Here is a 15,871-nt window from a genome sequence, read left to right as displayed (position 1 = left end):
AATACAATGAAGTAAAATTAATAATAATAAAATAAAAAAATAACGTTGCCTACTATTCTGACAACATAAAGTTTCCAGTTCAGTGAGAACTTGAGGGCTCAGGGCAGGGATGCAGAGAGTGTGTTTTGAGACTTACGTTAGTTCACTAACATCGAGCTATTTGTGGTAAATTAGGCTGGTTGAACTTCAAGGGGAAAAATAATGTGTTACCTTTGAATTGAATAAATGGATCTTTGGCCTATTCTTAGCTGTTCAGTTGGCATAGAAATTATCCATCAGAATAACACAAACGTTGGATTACTTGTCTGTTTCAACAACTAAGCATATTGATTATTTTTAGTGTTCACAGCCACTTACAACATCCCTTAACGTTCTGCATTACTCATAAATTCAAAGAACTGTCAAAATTATTCATGAGGTCTCTCTGGGTTTTAAACCACAAATTATTCGATATAACGTCAAATAATGAGTAAGCATGTATAACTGGCAAACCTGGAAATGAAAATTCCCCAAATAATAACATGATTAAGGTACAAAGTCAGAGTAACATTTTAAAGTTTCAAGTTTTAAACAACTGATTAGTTCCTTACCTTTCACATTAACACTCAGTATTGTTAAAAGGCATTGTGTTATCCTTGCTTTTCTATTTTACAGATGTGATTGCACACCTGGATATGTAGGTGAACACTGCGATATTGACTTTGATGACTGCCAGGACAATAAATGTAAAAACGGAGCACAGTGTACTGATGCAGTTAATGGGTATACATGTATTTGCCCAGAAGGATACAGGTGAGTAAGATTAGAAAATAGTACAAGCATGTTTAAGGCCAGGTTGGATGGGGCACTGGGCAATCTGATATAGTACTTGGTCTTGGAGAAGGCTCTGGGGCGACCTCACTGTGGCCTTCCAGTACTTGAAAAGGGAGCATATAAACAGGATGGGGATCAACTGTTTACATGGGTTGATAGTGAATGGGCTATGAGGAATGGTTTTAAACTGAAACAGGTAAAATTTAGGTTAGATATTAGGAGGAAGTTTTTTACTTCCTCTTTACTTTAAATTACTTTACTTACACATTGTAACAGGCTGCTCAGAGAGGTTGTAGATGTCCCATCCCTGGAGGCATTCAAGGCTAGGCTGGACGTGGCTCTGGGCAGCCTGGTCTGGTGGCTGGCAACCCTGCACAAAGCAAGGGGATTGAAACTAGATGATCTTTGAGGTCCTTTTCAACCAATTCTATAGTTCTATGTGTGTCTTTCTTGAGTCAGTCACGTTGCTTTTTGTAAATACTGATTTTTCTATTTGTATTTAGTGGCTTGTTCTGTGAGTTTTCGCCACCAATGGTTTTACCTCGCACCAGCCCTTGTGATAATTATGAATGCCAAAATGGAGCCCAGTGTATTGTAAAAGAGAGTGAACCAATCTGCCAGTGTTTATCAGGCTACCAGGGTGAGAAATGTGAAAAGCTGATCAGTATAAACTTTGTCAACAAAGAATCTTATCTACAAATCCCTTCAGCTAAGATACACTCCCAAACCAATATCACTCTTCAGGTAAGATTGCTTGTATGGAAGTTTCTGATCTCGAAAACAGTATAAATGATCTTTTTTGAGTGTGAAAGAGTACCCCCATTAATCATTGGCTCATTTAAAGAGCTTTTCACAGTTTGAACAAAGAATAAATGAGAGTCACTAGAATAACTCTATATTCATTATGAAGTAGATAATAAGCTTATTGATAAGAAGAGAAAGAATATTGTTGTGTTGACCAATGAGGAATTTTACAGTAAATTAATAGACTGTATCAGTAAAATGAGAGATTTACTTACTACAGCATTTTGATTAAATATTTTTCATTCTTTCCAATTGTTTCTTTCTTTTAATTAGATTGCCACAGATGAAGACAGTGGGATCCTGCTCTACAAAGGCGATAAGGATCATATAGCAGTAGAGCTGTACCGTGGTAGAGTGAGGGTCAGTTATGACACAGGATCTTATCCAGCCTCTGCTATTTACAGGTGAAGTTAGATTTAAAAAAAGAATAATAAAACCGAACTGGAACAAAAGATGTATTAATGGTATCTCAAAGTCATGTATTTTGAATAGATAGTTAAAAAGAAATGCATTCAAATGAATGTATTGTCAGATATTTTGTAATTAAAACATACTGCCAGATACGTGATTTTTCTCAGAAGGTAACTCTCATGTGTCAGCATAATATATTATTTGATCCGTTAAAACCGAGTAAAAGTTGGCTTTCAGTAGAATATATATATATGTTTGTGTAAAACTCACATGTAAAAGTGTTGTGTTTATTTTTTTTTTACCAAGATGTTACTGCCAAATAATTTCCAAGTGTGCAGGGTAAAGTGCAGAACTGTACGGCACAAGCAGAAATGAAATGGCAGTTTTTCTTCTGTTCTGTGTTAGGCATAAAAAGTGAGACTTTTCCCTGGCAGTGGAAAATTTGATTCTAAAAAAGTCACTACCCTTGAAAAATAAATGGCTTTTGCTCCCAGAGTCATCAAGAAACAGAATACACATCTGTTTCTGTAGTATAGATTTTCAGCTGTTTTAAGTGAAATTTCTCTGATTCTCTGAAAAAAAAAAAAAAAAAAAAAATTACCTGAATTTCCCAGGAGATTTTATATCTCTCATTTCAAGAATTTACAGAAAGACATTGCAAGCATGAGCAAAAAGACAACAGGGATCACCTCTTCTCCTTAATCTGTCCTATTGTTGCTATAAACCCATTCAGAAGTAACTGGGAAGTTTTGAATGAGTTTTCCCTGAGTCTTGTTTTCTTCTATAATTACACCTCTTACATTGTAAAACTTTATCTAGTGTTTATTTGTTTGCTGGAGGTTGTACTTAGCTGACATTGTTCTGTATTCTATTAGGGATTTAACACTGAAAATACATTATTTTTTAGAAATGATTGCACTCAATATAAAATCAAAGTTCACGTTTATGTATGCTAAACTTTGGTCGGTAATAGCATCATGGGAACTGTGTTTCCTAGTAGATTACTGAAAACATTCCACAGGAAAAAAAAAAAACAAAAAACAAACCAAAACATTTCACTATAATATAATACAAAGATGTTTAGTAAAACCATAGACTTTTACAATAAACATCTTAAGATTGTTTCTATTTTCTGATGCAGTATATGATTTATGACTTCGTTTACAGTTCCATGGAATGGTTTAATATGTAGAAATAGTAACTGTATATTCATTATATAAATTAAAATGCAGAAAACAGACTCTATAGAAGATTTAAATATTTAACACAAATGTAATATTGCCAAAAAGAATAAGACAAGTGGTACCTCACTGAGCAAAGATGAGATATCTAAAACAGAAGCCAAAATAAGTATATATATATATGTATACAGCTAATAGATTCAAATAGAAGTTTTGTTGTATAAATGGTAGTTAAGAAAAGGTGTGTTGAGAAGGACTCAAATGGGAACTATAAAGCCTGCAGAAATGCTTGTAGTAGGAACAAAACAGTTACAAACAAATGATTTATTCATGATAAATACAGAGAATGAACAGTAACAGCAGTCTAGCTGAGTAGAGTGAATGAAACTGCTTTGCCAGTGGGAGTTTACTGAAGAAAGAGCCATAATCCCAAAAGCAGTCAATCTGAGTAACAACATGAGATGATGATGGTGCCTAGACCAATAAATAACATTAATTGATTGGGGATGCTTTGTTTGGGAAAAGTTGAATCACTTAAATTTTGTTCTATCTGGGCATCTATTTTAAAATATTAAATGTTTTTTGTGGGTTTGGGGTTGTGTTTTTTTTTTTTTTTTTTTCCCATAAAAAAAGACACCTATTTGTTCTATAAAGCCACTTGCAACATATATTTACCGGGAAAATATGAATATTTCTTTTTGAATTACTATTCTTATGCAGAGCTCCAGAAACCTTAAATCAATTTTTCTTAGAGCTTTCCGCTAGGATCTGTGCATTTCACTCTTTATTCTCCAGTGGGAAATGTGCTAGAAGTAATGTAAGTGCATTGGCAGAAACTATTGCACAAATATGCTTTGTGCTTAGTTCCCCTTTAATTTAAACCACCCTTACCTAGGAGGGCTCCTCTTTCTACAGTATTTTTTTTTTTTAACTGGTAAAACGGGTAAAACTAGAAGCTTTTAATAATCACTCTTAAGAGAGATGCATTCCCTTTCCACATTGTTTTATACATCCCTAGAATGACCTCCTGCTATAAAAACACATGTTCTGTGTTGCTCTCATCCTTGTAAATGTGATAGCGTGAAAGGTCCTTAAGTTGTAAAGTGGTGTTAGTTGCCTTGGAATAAAAACATTATATTAGGGTTTCTTGTTTACTTAAGTCACAAAGTCGCATCCATTTTTATTTATTGACACAACTCCTTTTTCCTAGATTCACTGAAATGTGTTAAATATGTTAATCCTGGCAGATTTCATGTTGCTTGATCACAGGAAACAACTTCTTAATAAATTGAATAGATCATACATTTTAGAAATATTGAACTTCAGTCTATTTCTTTCCCACATGGAACCTCTTGGTCATTCCTCCTCCTTCCTAAAAGTGCTTATTCTGCCAGTGTCTACACTGTGCATTTGCATTTTTATGTAGAGCTAAATTTATTTAAAGCATCATGCTACTATGCAGAACTTGTATCCTTACTGATCTGGGCCTGGATAGACTGAAGTTGGTAATAAATAGCTGAGAAGCTGCTTAATGTGTCACAGCTGTAAACAACTATGTGAGCACTTCTGAACTGTTCCAGGAAAAAAGCAGTTAGGTTAATGAAAGCATCACTAAGGATGTTAAAAGGTAATTTGTTTGATTTTTGTCCTGAGATTTAGGAAGCTAATCCTTTTCAACTATACTGCTTTTCTAATGAGAAGAGCTCACTGTCTGTAAGATTGTTCTGTCCATCTCAGACTAACATCATACAATTGGTTCATTTAAATTACTTTTCAAAGGCTTAAGCTAACTTGTTTGATGGTATTCTGAAGCAAATAGATGCTGTCATGGGAATGGTAATAATGTCTGGTCCCTGGACTACAGCTTATTGTCATAACTTCCATCCAGTCACACATTAAGCTCCCAACTCTCCAGTTGAAAATGAGCTAGAAGTAATTTAAGTACAATGATATATTCAGTCCCAGAACTATTGAGTTCTGGGACCTTTCTCTCTGATGTACTTAAATTGTGTTTAAATATTCGCTGTGTAATATCGAGGTCAGTAAGCACTGACAGACATTTCTTGTGCTTAGTAACATTACTGTGGAGGCTTGTGCTTGCACAGCATAAGCACCATGCTTGAAACAAGCCTTCTCTGCTTGACGTGCTTCAGGCACTTTACTACTAGTGGGTTTTTATTCTTTGAGTAAGAAGAAGGAAATGGTGTACAAAGGCAAGAAAACAAAAAAAAAACTTATAGTATTTATAGTGCAAGCCAGAAGATGAATGCAGAAATGACCAGGCCTAGTAAACAACACAAATTATTTTATTGCTAGCATCAGTAGAGCTGCCTGGATCAATGATATGATTTTGTCTGGCAGGACTAAGATTAGACGCAGTTCCATATTCCATTAAACTAAGTTTATATATCACTGGAGTCAACTCATTCATTCCTACTTGCAGAATATGTAAACTCACCACTGTGCAACCTGTAGGATAGGATACACAAATACATGGAGACTAATAAGATCTTTGCACAAAGTTTTTGTGTGTTTGGCTTCCTGCCTAGTAAATGCAGTTCAACTGTTTAGAATATTAGCTGTTACACAGTTCACGATTTGATAAGAATGAATAAAAATTGGCTATTAGTAATTTCAAAACGTATTACTAATAGAGTGTTATTGAAGGGTTACTACACTGTGTTAGCTCTTATGTATGCATGCAGATAAATCTAACTTTCTGGAAACTGCACTCTTGAAGAAGTTTTGTTCTGAAGATGTGTTAACTGTCAAAGAGAAAGAAGATCAAAATCATTCTAACCAGAGCATCAACTGTTTCAAATTAACGTTTATTTTGCAGTGTGGAAACTATTAATGATGGCAATTTCCACATTGTGGAGCTGCTAGCCATGGATCAGATTCTGTCTTTGTCTATTGATGGAGGAAGCCCCAAGATAATTACCAATTTGTCCAAGCAGTCCACTTTGAATTTTGATTCTCCACTGTATGTCGGAGGTAAGAGGATCTTACTGCTTCTACATATAGTGTTGGCTAATTTGACTGGTTATATGTGTTAATAAACATATGGTAGGAGACTCATTCATGAAGACAGCACCTGAAAAAGAAGCATGAGCTGAGCCATTATCTCAATAGCTTCAGTTTGAAAAAATAGTATTGGAAAAGTGGCTAGTACCTTAAAAATAAAAATGTCCTTCTACCTAGAATTTAGTTGAAAAATAAAGCATGTCTTCATAAACTGCATCTATTGTCAGTCAATTTCTCTTATAAAACCAAGTAACAAAAACCTCAGTTGCAAATAATGAGGGATGAGATGAATTTTGTCTCTTTCCTACTCTGTCCTGTAAACATTTATTTATTTTTGGGTCAAATCTTTCTGTATTTGGTTATTGCCTCCTCCCATCAAAAATGAAAACAAGTACAAGATATGATTCAGCATTAGTCATATTCCTCACACTAGCAGAGAAATGACCATCATCACATATATGAATCGCCTTTAAAATTCCGTTATGTCACAGATCTTCAAAGGAGGATTGCTTTGTGGAAGCATGTCTGCATGTCTGTTTTTTCATGTGTATCTTTTCTGAAGTGTTATTTATGTAATGTACAGTGTCACACTTTTTGAAAGGAGGGAAAGTCCTACATTCACATAAGACACTGTGTGCTTGCTTACTTGTATTGTCAACATCTATTTGTTGTTTAATGACTGCTAAGAATACTGAGATGAGAGCAGAAAGATTGCCCTATCTGTTATGGGCATCTAGTACTGAAATGATTCTGTACATTCAAGTACAGACATTCATTTTGTTCAGTGTTAACACTCACTTATGATTTATGACATACAGTTCTCTTACATGCTTCTTCACCTAGCAGATGTGTCTTCATTAGAAGACATATTAATCTGTGTAATCATCATGAATTATCAGAAGAAACAATTTTTAGAAATGACTTTTTCTTCCAGTGGTCTGGTTCCTAAGAGCAGGAGTCTCTTTCAACATGCAACGTATGCTTTAGAGTTATCCTGTGTTGCTTCTATTTCCTCACATTCAGACTCCAAGCAGAAAATCCTTCCAGCTGTCATAGAAAATGTTAATCCAAAACAGAATGAAAGCTGCTATTAGGAGCACATTATATTATTATTTATAGAGCAAAAAATAGTAGACATGTACTCATCTGTTAAACTTTTATGTTCTCTATCTATATTTGTATATTCATTATCTTCAAAATTTTTGAGACGGTTAAAATCCACTCTTTCTTCATTATTTTACTTATCTTTTTAGATTCATTCATTTTTTTCATAGTCTATCTAGAATTTTTGAAGAATTTGATCACACATATCCTTCAGTTACGAACTCAAATTCTCACTAGAATTCTTGGCAGTATTCTTATCTTTGCCAAAGTCTTCGTTTGACACCTATACCATCATGTAACTTACACTTGCTCTTGTCACCTTTCTGTTAAAATGGCATTTCTGGTAAGCATCACCTCAGCTGGCATGATGAATGAAATTCAGACTTGACAGCAAGCCCTTTTACCTCTCTCTCTCTTTTTTTTTTTTTTGACGAAGTTATTCTTGAGTGACAATTATTTTGGTCGGTTGGGAATGCGTAATTTGATCTAATTTTTACAGAAAGAATTTATGCAACTTTTTAAACATTTTTTCAACTGTATGTCTTTTTTGAGATCAGACTACACACATTAGATATTTTCAGTCTATCTGTAACGATTCCCAGTATATCATACTGAAAGCCCATGGCTTTTGGTAAGAAGTCCAAAGGGACAAACTTTCTTCTCAAAAAGTCTTTAATGGAGTCGCAGCCTTCAATGATACTTCACATTTTTCTTTCAGAAATTAGAGTACATTTTGCCAATTGTGTGTGGCACCTTGTTTCAGAGAAGTCCCTATTTCTGACACAGACACAGCATCAGCAGCTTTTCATTTGCAGGCACTCTGCTCTAACAGCATTTTAATGAGATGGTCATTTTAACTGTTATTGTATTGCTGTTATCTAATAGAGCTCTTACCATCTGTCATCTTCAGCAGTAAATTTTGTAATTTACCTGTAGCAGGTTCTGTGACAAAAAACTTCAAGGAAGAGGAAGGAAGAGAACAATGCCAAAGCTACAACCTTTCAGAAAATTCAGCTGAAATATGTCGGCATCATTTCTGTGGCAGATCTTCACAACTGATAAAAGAACCTTTGTCTAAAACTTGTCAGAGAAATATTTTTAAAGAAAATGAGCAGCATTTGCACACCATTTGGCCTTCTAACACTTTTCAAAATATGGCTAATAGTTTGAGAAAATGGAAATTAATGATTGCTTGTAGTTTGAGTCCTTTAATGTAATAGCTCCCAGCCTATGTTACTTAGCTGATGAGATCAGAGAACATTATGCTCTTAAGCAGTATAGGTACAATATTATTCATTTATATCATCACTGAAAAGTAGCCTGATGAAATTACAATAACCTCTAAATGAAAGGCAAAACTACTTCATTCAGTTGTATGGTTCCACATTATTCTTTACTATTCGTTCTGAGAAGCCACATAAAAGCATTAGATCTATCAGATTACATAGTTAAGGAGAAAGGATGCAGGACATCAGCTCTTTAGTTGTTATGTTTCTAAGTACTGGTGTTAATACTGCTAATTTTGCCTATAAATATACCTGTGCAGCTAATAACTTAATTTTTTTTAGATAAGCAAATTGGTTTTTTAATGCTCAACACACTGTATGCTAACTCCAAATCAATGACCTGCTGTTTCTGAATTGTTCAGGATCTGAACATCTTGCTATGTGATTTTTGTAAGATACAAAATATTTTGTTTTTTAAAGATGCAGATAGTGTACCATCCCAGACTTAATTGCATTGGGTCAAACAGTCATGTATCTGACTTTTCATCAATTGTGAGCTTCCCGCATTAACTCCTACGTCCATCACTTAAGCTGACGCTAAAGACATGTTGTTTTGGAGTTGGTTTGCATGCATGCTTGACAACCAGGACAATTTCCAAATACTAGCTCATTACTCATCCTTGTACGCTGAATCAAACATAATTACGTAGGGAGAAGCATACTTTTAAAATGTCTTCAAAAACAGGTAATATGGTATAGAAAACTGTACCAAAAATTACACTGATTATTTGCTGTTATAAATTTCCTAGGCATGCCTGTGAAAAATAACATTGCAGCCCTACGCCAGTCTCCAGGACAGAATGGCACAAGCTTCCATGGCTGCATCCGTAATCTGTATATCAACAGCGAACTCCAGGACTTCAGAAATGTGCCGCTGCAAGTGGGAATTCTGCCAGGTTGTGAGCCTTGTCACAAGAAAGTTTGTGTGCATGGAACGTGCCATGCTACCAGCCAGTCAAGCTTTTCGTGTGAGTGTGAAGGAGGATGGACTGGACCCCTCTGTGATCAACAAACTAATGACCCATGTCTCGGAAATAAGTATGTGCTTCCTCAAAACAGAGCAGTAGTGTAATATGTATACAATTTTCCTCTTATGTTTTGTTTTGTTTTGTTTTTTTTAATACAATTTTACAGTTCAGTAAGAAACAAAATATGCTGGACATGTAAAAGTGAAAACAGCATCCAATTAAGTTAAACTTAATTAAAAAAAAAAAAATGTAGGTGAGCAAATAAACACATCACACAGAAGTTCTGCCTAAAGCCTTAATGTGGGATATGATTGCAATCTGTGCTCTTAATACACTTCTGACTAGTTCTGTAATGAATTACAGGGATGCAAGTGCAGCTATTGGTATGAAGTTTGATACAAGCATCACTTGGAGGAACTTGCCAAGTGGAAAAAGGCTACTTTTTATCAGAAAGTACCATTCTTATTATTAGTGTGTTTTATTTAATTCTTTTTGATGTCTTATTATTTAATAATTTTTTTAAACTTATCCAATCTGATAGCTTTATATTTCTACAATAACCCCACATTTTGGCTAACTTCTACCTTTATGGTAAACTTCTGCTTAAGTACATGTGTGTTAATTCTTCTTTCAGACTTAACTAGAACATTTTCAGTTGGATGTTTTAAGTACATTTATACAGCTGGTTTTGTGTATATATATATATATATATATATATATATGTGTATCTATATAAAGATACAGATACATAAGTATGCACACATGAAGTATTTATATGTGTGTTCATCTTATAAATAGTGATGTTCAATTTGTTGGTTCATGATCTCCCAGCACAAAAAGATCAGAAACTTCAGAAGTTCACAGTCCTTCAGGATGTGTTGGTCAAGTGCAATAAGATGCCACTCTGTTGACCCTTACCACTGTCCTTGCCACATTTTTTTTTCCGAAGGTCCTGCCTGGATTTTTTTCAGTGCTCTGATCTACACAATTTTTTTACTTTTGAGGACCGGTGCCCTAGCTCTTCCTGGAGATTCTAATAAGATGATTTTCAACTCCCATATAAAGTGATGTTTAAGTGATGTTTTGACACAGCGTGCATTGAGAGTCTCACCTTTTAATGCTTTATACACTAATGAGGGTGCTTTGTTTACACTGTTTACAGATTATTTCAGTGCTGTCAATGTTTCAATTCTTCCCAGAGCCATAGCTGTGAAATTTTGAGAGAGATCATTGCAGCACTAAGTTGTTTATGAGTCTTTTTCTTATGCTGTCCTCTTTCACAGTATCTTAAGAGAAAGAAAGGGAGTCACAGCAGGTTAAAAAATATAAATGCTGAATCTGAGTCTCTTACATCTATTGTATACTTCAGTAGCCAAAATCAATATGGAACCATCACGTGAATTCTAAGAATTTCTTTAAAGTATCTTCGTAATATTAGATTGTTTGTGGATTTTTGCAACTGAACACATGCCCAGTCTGAATGTTTCTTGTAGTGAATTAGAAAACTTGGCAAGCATCAGATGCATACAATTTGGAATTTCTTTCAAGGATGAAATTAAGTGAGGACAATAGTAGTATTTTGCTAGATCTTGCAAATACTGTTTTTGATTCAGCTGTATACAGTGCTGTGAGCTTTTAAGAGAGAAAGACAAACAAAAAACTATTTCTTTGGAATGATGGAGGTTTTTATTGTTCTTTTGTTCCTGGGGAATTTTTCTATTTCCTGATGCATCTCTTAAATCCTGTCTGATAAATAGATGCCTTTTTTTCCACCTAGTGCAATATAATGTTTCCACTTTATCTGTAAACAGAATTGTAACTGTGATCTGTTTTGGAAATGTAGAGAATCTCTTAGAGGTCTTGCACACCATGAAAAAGCTTAAGGCTTTGATTTATTTTATGTAAACCCAGGTGTTTGAGTTAGGAACATATTGACCAATGATTGCTCTCAAGTCAGTAAAGGAAGAAACATTTCTTGGGAATAAAATAAGCTTCATATGGTTTAATAACATTATGGACAAGCTTGTTTCTCTTCATGAGTGTGTAGGGAGCTTATGGCAATTATAAATGTAACAAATGCCTGACATAGGTACTAAAATTAGATAAGCTGAAACTGTGCCTGAGAGTTTGCACTTAGCTTGATGTTCCTTTCAGTGCAGTCTGAAGATGAAATTTAGGGCTTCAAAAAACAGGTGGAAGGAAAAGTGAGAGAATTGACATTAGCTAAGATTTAATCATCTTTAAGCCAAGTAAAACTCTACCAAAAATCCTGACACAGATTGGTTTGATATCTGAAACAGCCTATATAGAATATGACATGATGTCGGTGTCACCTGAGTAGCTTCAAAGATCAGATGTCCACAGTGTGGTTGTTTTGTGAGTGGCAAACACAAGGAAGGCTAAATGAAAACTAGCTGCTTTGTGACACTGTCTAAGCCTCCAACTTTCAGTTGCGTAATCTAACAGTCCTAGAATATCAGACCACAGAAACAATTTTAAATTCTTTAGGAAACATAATTCGTTCAGAAGTGCAGACTCTTGCATAATGGAGGACTTGGAGGTGCGTAAGCTACTAGTTAAGTTTTACATTACTTAGAGATTAAGTGGATAAGTGAATGGAGGCTGTGTGTTGTGCCTTCCATTTGAATCTCCTCTATGGATTGTCTTGCTATACTCTTTGTCCTTGTAGTCGCACCATGCTAAAACACGTGCATAGAATTAAGCATACAGATAGGTAACTGTAATATGGCTGTCTTTGGTGGGTGGAACTTGGTGATGTTTACAAGCTGAAGCAAGCTTTTAATAGTTCATTCAGGTTTGTTGAACTTAAAATGTATTGTGCACTCTTGGCACTTTTACCAAATTTCTTATGGTATTGAAGGAGTAGAGTACAAAGCAAAAAGTTACTAGAAATACAGACTGTTACATACAAAATTTATAAATGAGATATTTTTAACAGTGCTCTTTTTTTTTACTATGAAATGACTCTTTTTCTTCCAAGCTGAAACAAAGTATTTTGTTTTCGATCAAATACAATTTCTTTCTCATCTGAAGTGTCTCATTTATTTACGTATTTATTTAGGTGGTTGCCACAAACAGCTAAGGAGGCTGAGAGCTCAGAGATCTTACAATGTGGAGAGGAGTAACATTAGGGTGAAAATGACCGTGAGTGTCAGGGTTGCATTTGTCCCTACAGAGGAATCTTTGCTGTCTCCCTAGGAAACAATGTATAGATAGAAGACTTGTGTACAAGGGAGCAGTAAAAGGAAATAATGCTATTTTTAGGAAGAAAGATATTGACTCTGTGTCACCAAATCAGAAAAGTGAAGTGATTTTATTGCAAGTCACTGGTAGTCACTGGTGATGTTTTCATCAGCAGATGAATTCCCCTAATCCTCTGATTACACACAGGAACAGATAATTAAACATCCTCCTTTTGGGAGATACCATCTCCCTCTCACAAAACTAAGACAAGCTACATATTCTATATATCACAACTTAGCAGCTCAACTCAGATCCTTTTTGTCTAATGGCAAGATTTGAGTTTGCCACAAACATTTACAAGAGACCAACTGAGAGAGTAGCTGATTAAAAACACTCAGGTAAGACCTGATAATCTGCAACGTGATCTAGCATGACTTTCTGCATAAGGACTAGCTGAGCACTGCTAGCGCAGACATTATGTGGCCATGCTGCTGGCAGTTTTCAGTGCGAACTAATGCATTTGAAGGGGACGTGTTCAGCTTTGAAACTTCCATTGCTTGTATCAGAAGAGGTTTAGCTGGGAAGTGTCTGGTCTTTGTGCTGGGAGCCCATACTTCATAAGTGACAGTATGATTATTTTTTAATGAACAAGAACCAAAATTTCAGGTGAGTATCCTTTCTCTCTATCTAATTCTAATGGATTACACTTGGACTGAATCTTGCTGTGCTCTTGAAAGCATGCTAAAAATTTAGATAGACAGAAAGTGTTGACTTGAGTAACTGTGGCCTACAAATTATTCCATAACACATCTACAGCGGTTGCTTTCTGATGAGACAGTGTTCTGTAGTGCAGCTTGTTTTGTGTAAAACTGCATACCAATTATAAACCCTTACAAAGCACTTCACTGCATCTCACTAAAAACTCTATTAGAAACAAAAGCAATTTCTTCTGAGTACAGTCCAAAGTACTTGTAGTTAATGTTGCTTAGCCTGAACTTTGATGAATAATTTATTTTTATTCTCTTGGGCTTGTTTCCCCTGTAGATGTGTGCATGGTACCTGCTTGCCGATCAATGCGTTTTCATACAGTTGTAAATGCCTGCAGGGACATGGGGGAGTCCTCTGTGATGAAGAGGAAATGCTGTTTAACCCCTGCCAATCCATCAGGTGTAAACATGGCAAATGCAGGCTTTCAGGACTTGGGAAACCATATTGCGAATGCAGCAGCGGATACACGGGGGACAGCTGTGATAAAGGTAAAAAATAAAGTTCAAATATCATGTTATTGTTTTGGTCTCAGAAAATAAGTTTGTTTTATTAAAGCATGAACAGCCAACAACATTACCAACTTTTTTTCTCCACAATACACACATTTGTTGCATTTTTTTTAATTTTTTTTTTTTTACCATAAGAATTTATCTCAGTGAGAGAAGGATCAAACTTTTCCCATGAATTTATTTACATTTTGGATATTTTTTCACCAAATGTTTTGCTGTGAAAACTTTTTTTTTTTTTTTTTGCCTTTATTCAAAAACACATTTTTACTATATTTAACTACCTTTTACCTGCTATCTTTCTGTATTTATTGTTTCTCTGCCTTCTGCAACTGAGAAGCCAAATCCAATGATTCTGCTCCTAGTTTTATCACAAACTCTACTTTTGACCTCTCAGCTTCAACTGATTTATCACAGCGAATTATGCAGGTGAGATGGATGAAAACAGGATGACTTTTTCCCCTACCTTTTTCCTTTGTCTATCGAAGTTCTCCCTCTCCCTCTGTTTCCCTTACCCCAGATGGCATTTATTTTGTATTGTAAGTAGATGTGAATAGAAGAATATGGTTGTAGAACTTCTAACAGATGTCGCATTTTTTGCTGGTTTTATACCTCGGTAATTTATGAAGTTAGTGGAATGTAACTTGTATTAAATAACAGATTGAATAATATTAAACTCCAGGTCTAATAAATTAAATTGCATGCTCTCTGAAACATTTTCCTATGATAAACAGAACCAGCTGCTAGCAATGTAAGAACAGAAGATGTGTACTTTTATAAAAAAGGAAAAGATTTAAGCTTCCAATTTTCTTGTCATTGTAATAGCTTTGTATTTATGGTTTACATATACATAATATAAACTTATCTGAAAATAAGAGGTGTAGGAAATAAAACTCAGCATTAATCAAATTATGTTTGATAGAACAACTAGTTTCCGTTATGTGTCTGAGCCAAAGTAAAATGCCACTTTCAACTGCAATTAGAAATAGAGCATCTTCTTCAGCAATGTCAAACATTCTTTGACCTGTATCTCAGAAGCACCTCTCTTATTTTAAATGGTTTTTTTTCTGCAGAAATCTCTTGTCGAGGGGAACGAATCCGAGATTACTACCAAAAGCAGCAAGGGTATGCTGCGTGCCAGACGACCAAGAAGGTATCGAGACTAGAATGTAAAGGGGGATGTTCAACCGGGCAGTGCTGTGGACCACTAAGGAGCAAGAGACGGAAATACTCTTTTGAATGCACTGATGGGTCGTCATTTGTGGACGAGATTGAAAAAGTGGTGAAGTGTGGCTGTACAAATTGTCCCTCCTAAGTGTTCCTGTCACACTTGTCTTTTGAAAATGTTGTATACTTATTGACCGTGTCGGACTAATTAATGCTTCATAGTGGAAATATTTGAAATATATTGTAAAATACAGAACAGACTTATTTTTATTATGAGAATAAAGACTTTTTCTTCATTTGAAAAAAGATTCAAGTGCTTGAACTGAGACTTCTCATAACCAAGAGGAGCTTTGAAGAAAAAAAAAAAAAAGACCTGGTAACATTGCAACAGTGATGGGAAACTTAACTACTTTTAACACGGATTCTTCTTTATAACATGCTGAAGATACACTGACACTATACATACGTGACTTTCAACTTAACAGCTCAGAGATGAAATGTTAACCAGAACATGAGTCTTGTTTTTTCATTTTTGTATCAGTATATTTTATTGTCTTGACAGACCATACCAATCACTTACCTATGGATGAGAATGCATACAGAGATAATAATTGTATGAAGTACATTTTATCTTT

At 35.0% G+C, this 15,871-nt stretch overlaps 1 protein-coding gene across 2 annotated transcripts in view; it reads left to right on the top strand.

Annotated features, from left to right (window-relative positions):
• The window catches only part of SLIT2 (slit guidance ligand 2), a gene marked incomplete at both ends in the record, with an annotated part of 250,813 nt that extends 235,429 nt beyond the window's left edge, over positions 1 to 15,384 (top strand). For both annotated transcript variants that reach the window (XM_079534254.1, XM_079534253.1), the window contains 7 exons: positions 655 to 792; positions 1,317 to 1,557; positions 1,891 to 2,021; positions 6,049 to 6,203; positions 9,373 to 9,661; positions 13,840 to 14,051; positions 15,143 to 15,384. In XM_079534254.1, the coding sequence (XP_079390380.1) occupies positions 655 to 792; positions 1,317 to 1,557; positions 1,891 to 2,021; positions 6,049 to 6,203; positions 9,373 to 9,661; positions 13,840 to 14,051; positions 15,143 to 15,384 (1,408 nt within the window). The remainder of the gene's footprint in view (positions 1 to 654; positions 793 to 1,316; positions 1,558 to 1,890; positions 2,022 to 6,048; positions 6,204 to 9,372; positions 9,662 to 13,839; positions 14,052 to 15,142) is intronic.
• Positions 15,385 to 15,871: the final 487 nt, after the last annotated feature.

This window comes from Tetrao urogallus, assembly GCF_951394365.1.
Source record: "Tetrao urogallus genome assembly, chromosome: 4".
NCBI classification, from domain to species: Eukaryota; Metazoa; Chordata; class Aves; order Galliformes; family Phasianidae; genus Tetrao; species Tetrao urogallus.
The sequence above is the reverse complement of the archived record's forward strand: the minus strand, read 5'-3'. Positions and strand labels throughout refer to the sequence as shown.